General features: G+C 42.4%; 1 protein-coding gene across 1 annotated transcript; it reads left to right on the forward strand.

The window, feature by feature from the left end:
- Nucleotides 1-17,103: 17,103 nt before the first annotated feature.
- On the forward strand, nucleotides 17,104-17,862 carry LOC144998131 (uncharacterized). The gene has a single exon (XM_078957948.1). It carries the CDS (start codon nucleotides 17,129-17,131, stop codon nucleotides 17,660-17,662), a length of 534 nt encoding a protein of 177 aa, XP_078814074.1. The 5' UTR covers nucleotides 17,104-17,128; the 3' UTR covers nucleotides 17,663-17,862.
- Nucleotides 17,863-18,385: the final 523 nt, after the last annotated feature.

Below are 18,385 nucleotides of genomic sequence, written 5' to 3' on the forward strand. Positions count from 1 at the left end.
GAATATATGATGTTTCCCTTAGATCCTTCATGACCAAACACTTCCCAAGCCAAGATTTCACTTCTTGAAAGATCAGAATGTCATTTCCTATAAGGATTATGTCATCAACATAAAATGCGAGGAAAGTTACTATACTCCCACTAGATTTTACATACACACAGGACTTATCCTCGCTCCTAGAGAAACCAAATTATTTGACATTCTCATGGAAGCAATGATTACAGCTACGAGATGCTTCTTTCAATCTATAAATGGAGTTCTTAAGCTTACACACTCTATTAGCAAACTTTGCATGTACAGAACCCTCCGGTTGGCTCATGTAAACATGCTCAACCAACTTCCCATTACGGAAAGTCGTTCTGACATCCATCTGCCATATTTCATAATCATGAAAGGCAGCTATGGCAACCATTATCTTGATAGAATTTATCTTAGCTACTAGTGAAAATGTCTCATCATAGTCAACCCTAAAGGTTTGAGTAAAACCCTTTGTAACCAGTCGGGATTTGAATGTGTGTACCTTCCCATCCATGTCGGTCTTCTTCTTGAAGATCCATTTGCAATCTACTATCTTTCGGCCATGTTCAGGATCAACCAAAGTCTAAACTTGGTTGTCACAAAGATTGAATCTTGTTCTCCCTTGCTTATTTCCATTTGGAAGACTTAAGGTTAGCCATCGCTTCCTTGTAGTGAGCTGGCTCATACAAATTTACCAGTGTACCATCACTGATAAACGTGTGACCATATGACACTATATGGAAACCATAGATCGTAGGTGACATGCTAAACCTACTAGAGTGATGAAGAGGTAACGAATTGTTAATGGCTCAACATGAGTAACATCCTAAGGTTGAGAGCTAGTGTCTTCTAAGGTTCCTTCAGTGGTTGACTCCTGAATCTCTTCAAGGATAATTACACTCTCACTATCCTCTTTGAATATGATTTGTCTTTCGCGAAAGACTCTCCTTCGAGCTACAAAGAGCACATTTTTACTAGGTCTGTAGAAGAAGTATGAAACAGACTTATGTGGGCTACCAATGAAAATACGCCTTTGACTTCTAGGTTCTAGCTTGTCAGGAGTCTTTCGTCTAACTAAAGCTTCACAACCCCAAACGTTGATGTGGGCTAGCGAGCGAACTTTCTCTTCGATTACACCTCTCAGCCACATCATTAAGTTATGGTGTCCTAGGAGGAGTCAAATGTGTAACTATTCCACATTCCTTTAGATAGTTGAGGAACTCGATACTAAGATACTCTCCGCCTCTGTCCAATCAGAGCATCTTTATCTTCCTATCTAATTGATTCTTAACCTCATTATAAACTCTTTTCACGTTTTAAAGGATTCTGATTTATGTTTGATTAAGTAGATATACCCATATATAGTATAATCATCCGTAAACGACACATAAAACTAATTAGCATCCCTTGTGGTAGAATTGAAGGGTCCAGACACATATGTATGTATGAGATCCAACAAACCTTAACCTCTTTCACAAGACCCAGTGAAAGGTGATTTCGTTATCTTACCCAAAAGACAAGACTCCCATTCATCATCTGACCTCGGTTCAAATGATTCCAATGCTCTATCCTTTCAGAGTATGTGATGTGCTTCTTGTTAATGTGTCCAAGACATCAATGCCACAAGCACACTTTATCTATATAATTAGACGAATCAATATGATATACACTATTTCCTAAGCTATCAACACAAATCATAGTTTCATACACACCATTACTAGGAAAATCTTTAAACATAAAACACCATTTTTATAGACTAAAATAAAACCATTCACATCATCAAATGAATATCAAAAACCTTATCTGAACAATGCATGAAAGGAAATAATGTTTTGTGTCATTGCTAACGAATAGCACAAATTAATCAAATATACTCTAACATCACTACCAAGCATAAAACCATAAGTTCCAATCTTGGTAACAGGTGAAGATCGCCTATTCACCATGATCAAATTTATTCTTACACGCTCCACCTCCTCACTTTTTCATAGCCCTTGCAAATCATAACAAATGTGAAAACAACATCCTATATCAAGGACCCAAGAACGAGTAAGTTGTGAGTTATTTAATTAAATAATTTATATACCTACTAAAGATGGCTTGATCTTGCCATCCTTGATGCCTTACAATTTTTAGCACAACTTCTTTTCCGATGGCCCTTTTCATTGCAATAGTATCAAGTGGCCTCTTTGGGGTCACTAACAGCAGGTTTATATGAATTGGGCTTTGCCTTGGACCCATTGTTAGACAATCCAACATTGGCCTTGTTTTTCTAGTTCAATTGAGGATTATTCATACTCTTGTTTCCTCTGTTTTGCCTAATGGAAAGGACAAGAGAACTTGTAGATGAAGGGACCTGTTTTTCTTCATCCCTAATTCAAATGTCTGTAACTAGTTGTGGAGTTGGGTCAATGTGGTCATTGTGTTGTTCAAATGATAATTTAAAATAAACTGATCATAACTGGGAGGCAAGGAGTTTAGGACCATGTATATGGCCAACTCCTTTTTAAAGGACATATTTAGCTATTCCAAATGCTCCACATATCTCTGCATGCTCTACACATTGGTGCACATAGAGTCTCCTTCCTTTAACTTGCATGCCATCAATGCCTTGACAATCCCATACCTTTCTTGTTGTGCTTTCTTTTGAAACTTTTCCGTAAGATCCAAGCACATCTCGTATGGCTAGTATTCCTCGTAGTACTTTTGCAACTCAGGTACCATGGGTGCAGCCATGATGCAAGCAACCTTCGTTGCGTCTTCATAGTGTTTCTTATAGGTATCAAGCTCTTTAGAAGTAGCAGTTACCTTACCCATTTCAAGAAGAGGTATTCCAAGGATATCTTCTTTTCCCTCATATCGAATAGTCATCTTGAGATTTCGCATCCATTCCATGTAGTTTGGACCAACTAATTTCTCTTTGGAGAGGATTTATAGTAGAGTGAAGTTGTTGTTGGTTGAAGTTTGAGCACCAGAAGCATCATCATTGGACGTAGACATCTATAGGATACAAAAAGTTTTAGTTAGTTGATATAAATTCCTTAATATTTTAACCCATTATAAATATTCAAGGTTAGAATCCAATATAACAATTCACAAATAAGAATAGGGATGTCGTAATGTCATTGCGAATTTATGAAGGTAGGCAAAACAATTCATCAATTTCAATCTATGAAAGTCCTAGATCTTTTGAGATTTATTGAATCTTATCATTGACATGATTAATCTCTGATAATGCTCTTCTATTTGTGACTGGGATGCCGAGGATCACAAAAAAGATATAAATAACCGTGCAAACAAGCTTGGTAACCTTGATGTCATTTATCATCTCTAATTAATGTGTTAGTTAACCACACACGCTTCATTAACAATGATAATTTCCGATATGCCCATCATTTCTCTTTAAATTCCTTATTACTTTTCACATTTTTTCTAAAGTAACTAGAGTGAGAATTGCTTAGGAAGTTCTACTTCTTTTATATCATTATACTTTTAATGAGATTATTTCCTATCAAACTTGATCGGCTAACGACCCTCCACCATACAAGAGAGTAGTGGGTGATAGTGGACACCAATTCAATGACCATTTTATAAGCCACGTCCTTATACCATCTTTATAGCACGGTTTCGTGAATGAGACCTATTATTAATTTGACTGACTTTTCTTATACATATATTAATTAACTTATATATATATATATATATATATATATATATATATATATATATATATATATATATATATATATATATATATATATAACGAGTATTTTAAAACATTTCAAAATACTAGGTTTAAACTTTAAATTATCTAAATTAAACTTTTTAATTCAATTAAATTTAAACAAATTATGATTTAATCTTTATCTTTTATTTAAGTATTCATTAAATTAATTTAAATCGTTTAGGGATTAAATAGTTATTTACTATTAAACAATTAATAAAATCATTCAAATTTAATTTTAATCCAAACCATTTTAATTTTTGAAAATTAGGACTGTGTTTATCAGGTTATTTACTATAAACTCTAATTTTGATATGTTCACTATTATGCACAATTAAATAGTAAATTATGGCTCTGATACCATTGATTGGTTTTATAAGTTATAATTAAAACATGTGATGGCAAAATGTAACCCTTTAAAATCTCATGCAACCTATTTGGATCTAAGTTTTCTCTATTGATAGCAACAATCTTTAACATCAAGATCCCTAACGAAAACCCTACTTGTAACGACCCGTTCCCGGTATGTTAATTAATTGTTAATTGTCTAAGTTTTCAAGAGGGACTCGGCGAGTTCTAGCCTGACTCGCCGAGTTGGGTCGCATATTTTATGCACGCGGGAGCCGAGGACTCGGCGAGTCCATATCCCGGACTCGGCGAGTCCATCCGTCTGGGTGAAACCCTAAATCCCCAGGTTTGCCCACTATTTATACCACCCTATAGCCCCATTCTCACCTCCCTCACCCTGAGAACACAGTGTTAGAGCCTCAAACCTCCATTGAAGAGCTTATTTGTGTTTGGTGCCCTCTTTGTGAAGGTGTGAAGAAGGAGAAGAAGGAAGAAGCAAGGTGAAGGGTTGGAGTGCAAAGATCCAAGGTCAAATCAGAGTTTATTGAGGTATTTTCGGAGTTCCATCTTATTTTATGCTTTTAACTTCCATTAGGGCTCTCCTAAGAGCTAGTTGGTGCTTGTTTCAAGCCTTACTCTTGCATGAACGTCTTATTAAGTCGATATATCTATGGATCTGAATGTTGGGGTGTTGTAGAGCCCAGATCTACTGTCTTTTTGGGGTTATATTGCATGTTAGCCATAGATCTACCAATTTTATGCATCTTTTAGCCTTGTTTCCCTTATTCATGAGGTTGTGCACGTAAAGTTGGAAACTTTACGTGGTAAAACAGTTTATTGGACTCAGATCTATCAATTGTATGCATTGGATTCAAACAAAATCAAGTAAAAATATGTTGCATGGCGGCGACTCGCCGAGTCGGAAGAACGACTCGACGAGTCGGGTCGCGAGTCCCGAGTTCTTCAGTTTTATCAGTGTCGAGTGGACGAGATGAGTTAGGGAGTGGACTCAGCGAGTTGAGAGTAGACTCAGTGATGGAGGGACTCGGTGAGTTTGTTCATACAACTCGGCGAGTCCAAGGCAATCTTCTTGGGGATCAAGAACAACTCGTCGAGTCTGTTCATACGACTCGGCGAGTCGGATGAAGATTGTCTGAGTTCTTGGATCCAGAGGGTACTCGTCGAGTCGATGCCCCACTCGACGAGTAGCAGCGTGAAGAGCTGAGAGATGAGACTAGGACTCGGCGAGTTGGGTAGCCCGACTCGGCGAGTCAGCCCAGAGTGAGTTGACTTTGACCAAGGGTAAAAGAGTCATTTTACCCCAAGTGCAGTGTTTAGTATTTGATTGAGTGTGTTTATGGACTTGTAGCCGAGGAGATTCAGGAACAGCCGCCGTTAGCTTTCCGAGCCACACACTCAGCAGCCAGCTTACGAGGTGAATTTCCTTCCAGTAGGAACGGGTCTAAGTCCACAATGCCGGCCCGTTCAGTTAGCAGTAGTTTCCGGATTTAGGTCCGATGTAGCAGTTAGTATGTTCGATGCCTTCGTGGCTCGAACAGGATTTGTGTGCTATGTTTTATGTGTTAAGTATTATGTGTTCCGGGCCACGGCCCGATGTAGCATGTCGTATATGTGTCATGCTAGTTGATGTGTTATGCCATGCCATGATCAGTCAGACAGTTCCGGACTTCGGTCCGATGCAGGGGACAAGGTCCCAGTCAGTTCCGGACTTCGGTCCGATGCAGTTAGTTCCGGACTTCGGTCCGATGCAGGGGACAAGGTCCCAGTCAGTTCCGGACTTCGGTCCGATGCAGTCAGTTCCAGACTTCGGTCCGATGCAGTAGTTCCGGACTTCGGTCCGATGCAGGGGATAAGGTCCCAGCCAGTTCCGGACTTCGGTCCGATGCAGTTTCCGGGCTTCGGCCCGATGCAGTGGGCAAGGCCCAATATGTGTTTATATGTTACTGTATGGTATGTGGTAGTTTGGGGGAGCACACTAAGCTTCGTGCTTACAGTTTCAGTTTTGGTTTCAGGTACTTCCGCAAGCAAAGGGAAGAGCTCGGGGTGACAGCATCGCACACACCGCAGCATGACTTTTATCCTGGAATGTCTCTTGACATTTTGAGTTGATGTAGTATGATACAGTTTTCCGCACAATATTTTATTAGGTTTTGGGAATACATCGCATGTGTTTATGTTATGATACTTATATTATGGCTTTGATTATATGGAAAAACGAAAATTTTTGGGTCGTGTTTTTGGGTCGTTTCAAGTTGGTATCAGAGCCCTGGTTTGAGGGATTCGGATACACTTTCGGGTGTATCTGAACTCAAACTAAGGGAAATAAAAGATTTTAATAAAATAAAAATGTTTTACAAACAGAATTTTGAAAACGCTTAGAAAGAAAGAATTGTTTTAACAAGGTAGAGGTGTGTGCATGCGGTCAGCCGAGCTCAAGTAAGTACTCCCAAATTACCCATACAAATTATTTGTTCAGTTTCAGTTTCAGTAGAACAGCATGCTAGTATAGGGCTAAGGATCTAGGAGAATGCCTTATGTGCCTGTTTATGTGTTACAGCTTTATGAGTATTGCATGCTAGAATTGAGTAGACAGCAGTAGGATAGCCTGGTTAGGTTATGCCTGATAGTACGAGCTTAGCATTCTATGCTAGTGCAGTTTCTTGTTATAAGAATAGTTTTGCTTGAGTCTGTTTCCCGTGTCCGAATGTTGCTTGCTTCGTGCTTAGTGGGATTCTGAGTAGTGGGAGTTAGCCATTAGGTGAACACGTCACACCACATGTGATCAGGTTTGAATAATCTCAGAGTACTGAAACTGGCCCTATTGCGCAGCTCTTGTTTGAGTCCAACCGTTATAGGGACGGGTCTTTTACTCGAAGGATTATCTGATCCTCATCACATGTGATGGTGTTTAGGTAATGGCTAATTGGCGTTATGAGGAAACCTTCAGCAGCTGAGGACCAGTTGTGTCGAGCTTGAAGTTTCCCTAGGGCAAGCCTAGGATGAGAATAGCAGAGAATGGCAGTAGTAGAAGTGACTTGGGGAAGTCAAGGCAGTTCTTGAGGAAAGTACGGATAGATGTGGAAGGTAGTAGGGGCCCATACTACTGAAAGCAGAGGATCCGTACTCGAATCAAGGAAGGCCAAGACAAGACCAGGAAGCTAGTAGTCGTATCATGATCCCTTGAAATATTTCAGTGTTCTGATGTTGTTATGATATGTTTCAGAATGGTAGTTTTGCGTCCGAGGCCAGCAGCCGGCAGTTCAGATGCCGGAGGGGGATCAGGATCGGGATCAGACCCGGAGGTCGGACAGATGGATGAGCAGACTAGGGAGTTCCTTTCTTCTGAGGTTACCCGCATCATACTAGAGCAGACTCCTGTGATCGTCGGTTCGATCAAGGAGGGTAGTTTAGAGCTGATGGATGAGCGATTGAGTACTTTTCGGGCTGAGATGGCGGCCGTGATGGGGTCGCGCACTCTTACATTCAGGGAGTTCAGGGCGTGCGGAGCTCCAAACTATCATGGGGCGCGGGACCCCATAGCGAGTACTAGATGGTTGGCAGATGTGGCCAACGCCTTCCGCACTAGCAGGTGTCCCGAGGGGGACAAGGTCAGATTGGCGTCCTGTCTACTGAAGGACAGGGCACGGGATTGGTGGGAGGAGGTCGGACACGCCATCGAGGATGATGCGGCGTTGGATGCTATGACTTGGACTGATTTCTCTACCAGGTTCAGGGCGGAGTTTGCACCGGTCATTGAGGTGCAGCAGCTAGCCAGGGAGTTCCAGGATCTTACTCAGACTACCGAGTCAGTGGCGGAGATTACCACCAAGTTCAGGGAGAGGGCTCTTCTTGTTCCTCAGTATGCAGCCGATGAGGAGATGAAGAAGGCCCGTTACCATGAGATGCTGCGGAGTGACATCCGCATGTTTGTGAGCCGGTCCAGTTGTAAAACGCTGGACGACATGATTGCTAGAGCCAGAGAGAGGGAGATTGATCTCGAGATGGAGAGGAAGAGGAAACCGGAGGCGGTTTCGGGTTCAGGTAGTGCGGGCAAAAAGCCCAAGGTTTCAGATCACAGGTCCAGGAGTCAGCAGAGCCACGGTCGGTGTGGCAAGTGTGGGAGGATGCACGAGGGGGCATGCAAGGCAGGGAGTTCCGACTGCTACAAGTGCGGTCGGATTGGGCATATGAGTAGGGATTGTACGGCCCCTGCTACTGCGGTTTCAGCATCAGATCTGACTTGCTTTCAGTGCAATCAGAGGGGACACAAAATGTCCCAGTGTCCCAGTTTAGCTGTAGCAGGGAAGGTGGTTGCACCTGCCCCTGCCACCCTGAGGATTACGGATGGCCGGCAGGGCCGAGCTGATGCGCCGGTGGCGAAGAGCAGGGCATTTCAGATGACAGCAGAGGAGGCGCGAGCGACTCCTGATGTGGTGACGGGTATGAATCTTTCCTTCATCTCTTGTTATTATATTGCTTGAATATTACTTGATGATATGTTTTATTTAGGGTCGTTCTCGGTGAACGGCATCCCTGCTTTGGTATTGTTCGATTCGGGGGCTACCCGATCATTTGTATCACTTGCGCTTAGCAAGAGACTTAGCAGAGCTCCCGAGGAGCTGGATTGCCCTCTAGAGGTTGAGATAGCAGATGATAGGACCGTGAGGGTCGGCAGAGTACATAGAGGGTGTTCCCTTCAGATATTTGATGAGCAGTTTTCAGTGGACCTGGTTCCTATTCCCCTGCGTGGGAATAAAGTTATTGTGGGCATGGATTGGCTGAGCCCCAATGGGGCGGTGATTGATTGTGAGCTACAGCTAGTGAGGGTTCGCACCCCCAGCGGGGGAGAGATAGTGATTCAGGGCGAGAGGCCCCAGCGAGGACCGATCTTTTGTTCCGCCGCGAGGGCGAGGCGCTATGTTCAGCAGGGTTGCGCCGGTTTTGTAGCTTACATCTTGGATGCCCGGGAGAAGGACAAGACGGCGATTGATGATGTTCCTGTTGTTCGTGACTACCCGGATGTGTTTCCCGAGGATTTGCCGGGGATACCTCCAGAGAGACAGGTTGAGTTCAGGATCGATCTAGTTCCTGGTGCGGCTCCGATAGCCAAAGCACCATATCGGCTAGCTCCCCCTGAGATGCAGGAGTTGTCTACGCAGCTTCAGGAGCTGTTAGACAAGGGTTTCATTCGGCCGAGTAGTTCGCCTTGGGGAGCGCCGATCTTATTTGTGAGGAAGAAGGATGGGTCGCATCGTATGTGCATTGATTATCGGGAGTTGAATAAAGTAACGGTGAAGAACCGTTACCCACTTCCGAGGATAGATGACTTGTTTAATCAGCTTCAGGGAGCGTCTTGGTTCTCCAAGATCAATCTACGCTCCGGTTATCATCAGATGAGGGTTAGAGATGAGGATGTACAGAAGACTGCTTTCAGGACCCGGTATGGTCATTATGAGTTCGTGGTGATGCCATTTGGGCTCACCAATGCCCCAGCCGCGTTCATGGATCTCATGAACCGCGTGTGCAGACCGATGCTGGATCGGTCGGTGATAGTGTTTATAGATGACATCTTGGTGTATTCCAAGACACAGGGGCAGCACGAGGAGCACCTACGGGAGGTGTTGGAGACTTTGAGGAGGGAGAGACTTTTCGCAAAGTTCTCCAAGTGTGAGTTCTGGTTGCGCGAGGTGAAGTTTCTTGGTCATCTCGTCAACCAGAAGGGTATTTTGGTAGATCCGGCCAAGATTGAGGCCGTGATGCAGTGGGAGGTCCCGAGGTCTCCATCTGAGATTCGGAGCTTCCTGGGGTTGGCAGGGTATTATCGGAGATTTATTCAGGACTTCTCCTAGATAGCAGTGCCGCTCACCCGGCTAACCAAGAAGTCGGTGGTTTTTCGTTGGGGGCCTGAGCAGCAGGCGGCGTTCGAGACTCTCACGCAGAGATTGTGCGAGGCTCCAATCCTTACCTTGCCAGAGGGAGTAGAGGATTTCGTAGTCTATTGTGATGCTTCGATCACAGGTATGGGAGCAGTATTGATGCAGCGAGGCCATGTGGTAGCCTATGCCTCGAGGCAGTTGAAGCCTCACGGGGCTAATTATCCTACCCACGATTTGGAGCTGGGGGCAGTTGTGTTTGCCCTCAAGATTTGGAGACATTACCTTTATGGGGTCCGCTGTACTATTTACACGAATCACAAGAGTTTGCGATATCTTATGGATCAGCCGAGTTTGAACATGAGACAGAGGAGATGGTTAGACGTGCTGAAGGACTATGACTGTGAGATCCTTTATCATCCAGGGAAGGCCAACGTGGTGGCCGACGCCCTGAGCCGTAAGGTGTCGGCGGCCCCTATCAGAGATCTGTGTATGAGGATGACAGTGATCACTCCATTGTTGGAGCGGATCAAGGAGGCTCAGATGGAGGGCCTCAAGGAGGAGAGGCAGAAGTGCGAGAGGATAGTGGGCCGAGTAGCTTCGTTTGATTACGACAGTCGGGGTTTGTTGACGCTTCATGGTAGGGTGTGGGTGCCGTACTGGGGTGGGGTACGACAAGTATTGATGGACGAGGCTCATAAGTCTCGATTTTCTATCCACCCAGGAGCGACGAAGATGTATCGAGATCTTCGACCTGATTATTGGTGGCCCTGCATGAAGCGAGATGTCGCTTGGTATGTGGAGAGATGTTTGACCTGCCGGAAGGTCAAGGCGGAGCACCAGAGACCTCACGGCAAGATGCAGCCGTTGGACATTCCCGTGTGGAAATGGGAGGATATCACCATGGATTTTATCAACAAACTTCCCAGGACCGCACGTGGAGTGGATTCGATATGGGTAGTGGTGGATCGGTTGACGAAGAGTGCCCATTTTATCCCGATCCAGGAGAGTATATCGGCGGAAAAGTTAGCCGATATCTATGTGCGAGAGATAGTGGCACATCATGGAGTGCCGGTATCGGTGGTGTCAGACCGAGATGTTCGTTTCACCTCCAGATTCTGGAAGCGGTTCCACGACGAGATGGGTACTCGTCTTCATTTTAGCACCGCTTTCCACCCTCAGACTGACGGGCAGAGCGAGAGGACAATTCAGACTCTTGAGGACATGCTTAGGGCATGTGTTCTAGATTTTAGGGGCAGTTGGGATATGTATCTTCCGTTAGCGGAATTCTCGTATAACAACAGTTACCATGCGAGTATTGATCAACCTCCTATTGAGATGCTGTATGGTAGGAAGTGTAGGACCCCGATTTGCTGGGGCGAGGTCGGTCAGCGAGTCATCGGGAGCACTGAAGTGGTGCTCAAGACGACTGAGTTGATCCAGCAGGTCCGTAGTAGGCTGCAGACTGCGCAGAGTCGGCAGAAGAGCTACGCTGACAGGAGGCGTTCGGACTTGGAGTTCCAGGTGGGAGATATGGTTCTTCTGAAAGTCTCACCTTGGAAAGGTGTCATCAGGTTCCAGAAGAGGGGCAAGCAGGGCCCCAGATTTATTGGTCCTTTCAGGGTTATAGCCCGGGTGGGTCGGGTTGCTTATCGGTTAGATCTTCCTGAGGAGCTTAGTCAGATCCACAACACTTTCCACGTGTCGCAGTTGAGAAAGTGTTTGGTGGATGAGTCAGCAGTCGTTCCCCTAGAGGATATTCAGGTTGATAGCAGCCTGAATTATATTGAGAGACCGGTCGCGATTCTGAATCGGAAGATCAAGACCTTGAGGAACAAGGTCATTCAGCTAGTGAAGGTGCAGTGGCAGCACCGGAAGGGATCTGAATGGACGTGGGAGGCTGAGGAAGAGATGAGAACGCACTACCCGGAGTTATTCGCAGATCCAGCCGTAGCAGACTTTGAGGACGAAGTCTGAGACAAGTGGGGGAGATTTGTAACGATCCGTTCCCGGTATGTTAATTAATTGTTAATTGTCTAAGTTTTCAAGAGGGACTCGGCGAGTTCTAGCCTGACTCGCCGAGTTGGGTCGCGTATTTTGTGCACGCGGGAGCCGGGGACTCGGCGAGTCCATATCCCGGACTTGGCGAGTCCGTCCGTCTGGGTGAAACCCTAAATCCCCGGGTTTACCCACTATTTATACCACCGTATAGCCCCATTCTCGCCTCCCTCACCCTGAGAACACAGTGTTAGAGCCCCAAACCTCCATTGAAGAGCTTATTTGTGTTTGGTGCCCTCTTTGTGAAGGTGTGAAGAAGGAGAAGAAGGAAGAAGCAAGGTGAAGGGTTGGAGTGCAAAGATCCAAGGTCAAATCAGAGTTTATTGAGGTATTTTCGGAGTTCCATCTTATTTTATGCTTTTAACTTCCATTAGGGCTCTCCTAAGAGCTAGTTGGTGCTTGTTTCAAGCCTTACTCTTGCATGAACGTCTTATTAAGTCGATATATCTATGGATCTGAATGTTGGGGTGTTGTAGAGCCCAGATCTACTGTCTTTTTGGGGTTATATTGCATGTTAGCCATAGATCTACCAATTTTATGCATCTTTTAGCCTTGTTTCCCTTATTCATGAGGTTGTGCACGTAAAGTTGGAAACTTTACGTGGTAAAACAGTTTATTGGACTCAGATCTATCAATTGTATGCATTGGATTCAAACAAAATCAAGTAAAAATATGTTGCATGGCGGCGACTCGCCGAGTCGGAAGAACGACTCGACGAGTCGGGTCGCGAGTCCCGAGTTCTTCAGTTTTATCAGTGTCGAGTGGACGAGATGAGTTAGGGAGTGGACTCAGCGAGTTGAGAGTAGACTCAGTGATGGAGGGACTCGGCGAGTTTGTTCATACAACTCGGCGAGTCCAAGGCAATCTTCTTGGGGATCAAGAACAACTCGGCGAGTCGGATGAAGATTGTCTGAGTTCTTGGATCCAGAGGGTACTCGTCGAGTCGATGCCCCACTCGACGAGTAGCAGCGTGAAGAGCTGAGAGATGAGACTAGGACTCGGCGAGTTGGGTAGCCCGACTCGGCGAGTCAGCCCAGAGTGAGTTGACTTTGACCAAGGGTAAAAGAGTCATTTTACCCCAAGTGCAGTGTTTAGTATTTGATTGAGTGTGTTTATGGACTTGTAGCCGAGGAGATTCAGGAACAGCCGCCGTTAGCTTTCCGAGCCACACACTCAGCAGCCAGCTTACGAGGTGAGTTTCCTTCCAGTAGGAACGGGTCTAAGGCCACAATGCCGGCCCGTTCAGTTAGCAGTAGTTTCCGGATTTAGGTCTGATGCAGCAGTTAGTATGTTCGATGCCTTCGTGGCTCGAACAGGATTTGTGTGCTATGTTTTATGTGTTAAGTATTATGTGTTCCGGGCCACGGCCCGATGTAGCATGTCGTATATGTGTCATGCTAGTTGATGTGTTATGCCATGCCATGATCAGTCAGACAGTTCCGGACTTCGGTCCGATGCAGGGGACAAGGTCCCAGTCAGTTCCGGACATCGGTCCGATGCAGTTAGTTCCGGACTTCGGTCCGATGCAGGGGACAAGGTCCCAGTCAGTTCCGGACTTCGGTCCGATGCAGTAGTTCCGGACTTCGGTCCGATGCAGGGGACAAGGTCCCAGCCAGTTCCGGACTTCGGTCCGATGCAGTTTTCGGGCTTCGGCCCGATGCAGTGGGCAAGGCCCAATATGTGTTTATATGTTACTGTATGGTATGTGGTAGTTTGGGGGAGCTCACTAAGCTTCGTGCTTACAGTTTCAGTTTTGGTTTCAGGTACTTCCGCAAGCAAAGGGAAGAGCTCGGGGTGACAGCATCGCACACACCGCAGCATGACTTTTATCCTGGAATGTCTCTTGACATTTTGAGTTGATGTAGTATGATACAGTTTTCCGCACAATATTTTATTAGGTTTTGGGAATACATCGCATGTGTTTATGTTATGATACTTATATTATGGCTTTGATTATATGGAAAAACGAAAATTTTTGGGTCGTGTTTTTGGGTCGTTTCACTACTATAATAAAAATTACAAGGTATTAGGATTTACATACCTTTTGATTATTATTGGAAATAATCAACCAAATCCTTCTTCAAAAAGGTCTTAGAATGCAAGCACTAGAAATATAATGCCTTTGATGGTTTGTATCTAAACCCTAGCAAATAAGAAGACTTGAGGAGAGAGGAGAGGGAATATGATTTTTTATTATTCCTTTGGTAGAGGTGGTGGCCAAAAATGAGGAGCCAACGTGTTCTATTTATAGTTGATGCAAAGAGCCTTGGAAACCAAAATTTGAATATAATACTATTATTTCGAATTTGGTAATTATCCAAATCTTTACTTATCTTTAAGGATTAATCTAAAATCCTTAAAGAACTCCTAAAACCCATCCATAACCCATGGAAGGTTCTGGAACCTCTATTGTTCAAGTATTGAACAGTTACAGCTTAAGTCTATATACTTTTAATTAATCAAATTAATCCCAAAATTAATTCCAATTAATTTATGATTAATTATTAATTAAATAATATTATTTTTATTTAATATATTAATGTAATAATGTATTAAAAAAATTATTTATTGCTACTTATTAATCATATAATAACTCAATAAATCAGTATCTCTCTCTCAAAAAAATCATTCTAATCAATTACTAGTTTTGAGGGCAACCTAAAAGAACTTTGTATTTAATTCAAGTATATAACAATTTAGTTATTTCCATAGACACCTAATACAACAGGAATTTCGTAACATTCAGATCAAAAAAGCAAAAGGTCGTTGACAGGTCAAGTGTAGAATCTAAATTTCGAGGTGTGGCACATAGAGTTTTTCAACTTCTACTGATACAAAACATATTGAAGGACCTCAACTTTAACATCATGAAAACTATGAATATACATTGTAACAATAAAGCAACAATCATGATTGGGTATAACTCAATTCAGCATGATTACATGAAACTTGTGGAAGTTGACCGATTCTTTATAAGAGAAAATATTGACAAAGGGTATATTGTTTTCCATTTGTGAAGTCTGAAGATCAACTTGGAAATATACTTACGAAGGGCGTATATGGATGAATATTCAACCACACAATTGACAATTTCGACATGATTGATATATACTCGTTCCTGAGGGGTGGAGGGGGGGGTGTTGAATATTTGGGAAAGTAGCTGTATAATTCTAATATTAGGAGTATCCCAATGATGTAGCTTAATTTCCTTCTTATTCCTTTTTTATCCCTACAATGTTGCATCTATAACTAGAGTCTTCTCATTATTGTACATATACAAAAAGCATTATTGATCTTGAATCTATTCTTTCATTCTGTTTTGTACCAATTTTATCTTCACTAAAGAGGATCATGAGGCTATATTTCACCTTGTGGCGGTGAGAGAGGCAATGTTCACGTCGTGATGGTGCTCCGTACTCCGCTTCGGCATTACGTTCAACTGCTCTAAAAACCAGGTCTAAATTTAGGTTCAAATCCAGGTCTAAAACTAGGGTCGACCCCAGCCAGGGAGCTTTGCCTTAGAGCCAAGAAGGGATTGCCACCCCTTGGAACTCCCTACCAGGTAGGGGTGAGAATATGTTCGGTTTATAAGTTCTTCGGTTTCCTCGAATCGTTATCCTTGTTTTGAATTTTTTTGGTCCAATTCGAAAACCGAACCAAATCAAATTCAAGTTCTTTAGACCAAACTGAAAACCGAGTTCTAATTCGGTTTGGTTCGGTTTGAAAACCGATGAAACTAAATATTAACTTAAAAAATAGTGTTGCACATGAGGAATCGAGTATCGACGATCGGATTTTTGTGAGAGATTGAACTATGAAAAGTGATCAAGTCATTTAAGTAAAAAACTACATTGAGATTTTTGTGAGAGATTGAACTATGAAAAGTGATCAAGTCATTTAAGTAAAAAACTACATTGATAAAATAGTAAATGGGCTAAAATTAATTACTTTATAATTAATATTTATATTTATAATATATAAAATATACAATATATTTTTTAATTAATTAATTTATGAAATTCGGTATTCGATTCGGTTTGTTTAAACTTCATGAGACAAAAACTCGAAACAAAAACCAAATTCATAATTCAGTTTGGTCTCGGAAGAAACTAAAAACTGAATTTAAATATGGTTTGGTCTGAACTTGATTTCGATACGATTTGGATTTCGGAATTTTTGGTTTCAAACCAAATAATTCCCATCCCTTCTGCCTGGGGCACTGCCCCGACCCCAAAAGAAAAAAAAAAAAAAGAAGTTTTAGCAAGTTGTTTTGGTAAAATTGGTGTTAATTCTAAGCGAAAAAGTTTTTATTAATTGGTACGATCTCTGTCTCTCCATAGCTTTATCTCTAGTTCTAATATATTTTCTCCTCGCTTTAAAATGATGAAATTTAGAAGTGCTAACTCTAGATCTACGAAATCAATATAAAAACTCTTTTTAACGTGACCCTTGATCTGTGTATTAGGTTTCTTAATTAATTAGCCGACATAAGTTACAGTTATAGATATTATTAACAAGTGTATGTAAGACTTTAAAATCACCTCCCAGAAATTCTTGGCAGCTTTCGTTCGTCGGGTAAAAATAGGAGGAATAAAAAATATATTCATGCTTCTGGTGGCATCATGTTTAAAACAAGGCAGTTCGGGTTTTTATCATGCGGATGACTTTTATATCACAACAACTGATTAATCGTTAGACAGTCTAAATAAGATACAAATTTACGTCGCCATGATTTACAACAAGTTGAAAGGATCGATCCAGCAACAACAAATACGTAATCTATCGTTATCTTAGATATAGACACTCTACAATATTGAGCCATTGTCTAAAAAGAATTTAGGGTGTTATTATAATATTAATACACACCGAAGTGATGAAACCTCGCGCATGCAAGTGCCCCTGATAGCAGACATCTGTAACTACTATGTCCCTTGGATTTTTATAACGAAAAGTCCACCTTTTTTTTTGTGAAGAAAAAAAGATAGCACTTGGATTCAGAGAATATGGACGACGTATAAATCCCCCTCTTCAACAATTTGAACCCCCCCCCCCCCCCTCTCTCTCATCGTTTGTAACGTAAGTTGGTATGGAGATAAAAAACCCTGGAACTACAAGATTTACCCAAGATTTAGTATGCACCAGTAATGGCGAATTTGGGCAGGAAAGTAGATCTTACACTTGTGCTTTCTGCAAACGGGGCTTCTCGAATGCACAGGCACTTGGTGGTCACATGAATGTCCACAGAAAGGATAGAGCCAGGTTACAAGAATCAATCCAGGAGACTCTAATTACGACAGAAACCACAAAGGGTATGAAATCCATGAATCAAGGCGAAGCGCTGTTGTCAAGCGATGAGAAGAGTGACAGCGTACCTAAGAGGCCATGGACTTTCACGGAACCAAATAGTCCCGGAAGCTCCAGAAAGAAAGATCACGCTGTTCATTTGAAAAAAGCAGCACTGCAACTATCTTTGTGTATTGAGTCATCGTCTACAAGTGATTCTTGCCTCAGCTCAGATAAAATTTCTTCTTTAGCATCATCATCAACAGAAGTGGACCTTGAGCTTCGGCTAGGGATGGAATCTGAATCGACACCAAGAGACTGTTTTATAAGAGACTAGCTAGAGAATCATGTCTTCATGATGATATGAGAAAAAACCAAACAGGTTTAGCTCTTGATAAAAATGCTTTCTAGTTAACCTACATGCTTTCTTTAACGAATATGCTTCTATACAGTACTCACTATTTTGTAATAACTCATTACTTATCTGCCACCATCATATATTTGCTTTCTTGGTTCATGGCCTCTTTTATGTTCATCATGACTATGAACATAATCATAGATTTTCTTTATATATCCTTTTTGATAGGACTAGATTCAAATTGTTAGTCTATTGATCAATTGAAACACGACCTTCATTTTGGGGGTATGTGTGTATATGCAATCTTCCAAAAATGTTGCATGTGTACTAAAATTCATTTTGGCCAAAGATAATATATGTTTGCAATATCCTATACCAAAACAACTTTTGAGTGTGAACTACGAGTGTCTTAAAGTTATTTGTTAAACATATTATTGATTCATCTAACGTCCTTAGGGTTCGTTGTTATGTGTATATATACAAGTGTCAATACTTGTAGGAACTAATGGGTAAAGTTTTGTAGTTAAAGTCCGAACATATATACGTGTTGAAAAAAAGATGGATTTTACCTATTTTGAACCATAATTATTAAGTCTTTTCCAAGCTCGAAATGGATAGATATTTATGGGTGTATATTGTCTTTCATAGTGCCTTTGTTTTGGTTTACTGAATGTCCCAAATGGAGATTGGAGGAATAAGAAA

Source organism: Lactuca saligna, chromosome 5, assembly GCF_052625555.1.
Source record: "Lactuca saligna cultivar CGN05327 chromosome 5, ASM5262555v1, whole genome shotgun sequence".
Taxonomy (NCBI): domain Eukaryota; kingdom Viridiplantae; phylum Streptophyta; class Magnoliopsida; order Asterales; family Asteraceae; genus Lactuca; species Lactuca saligna.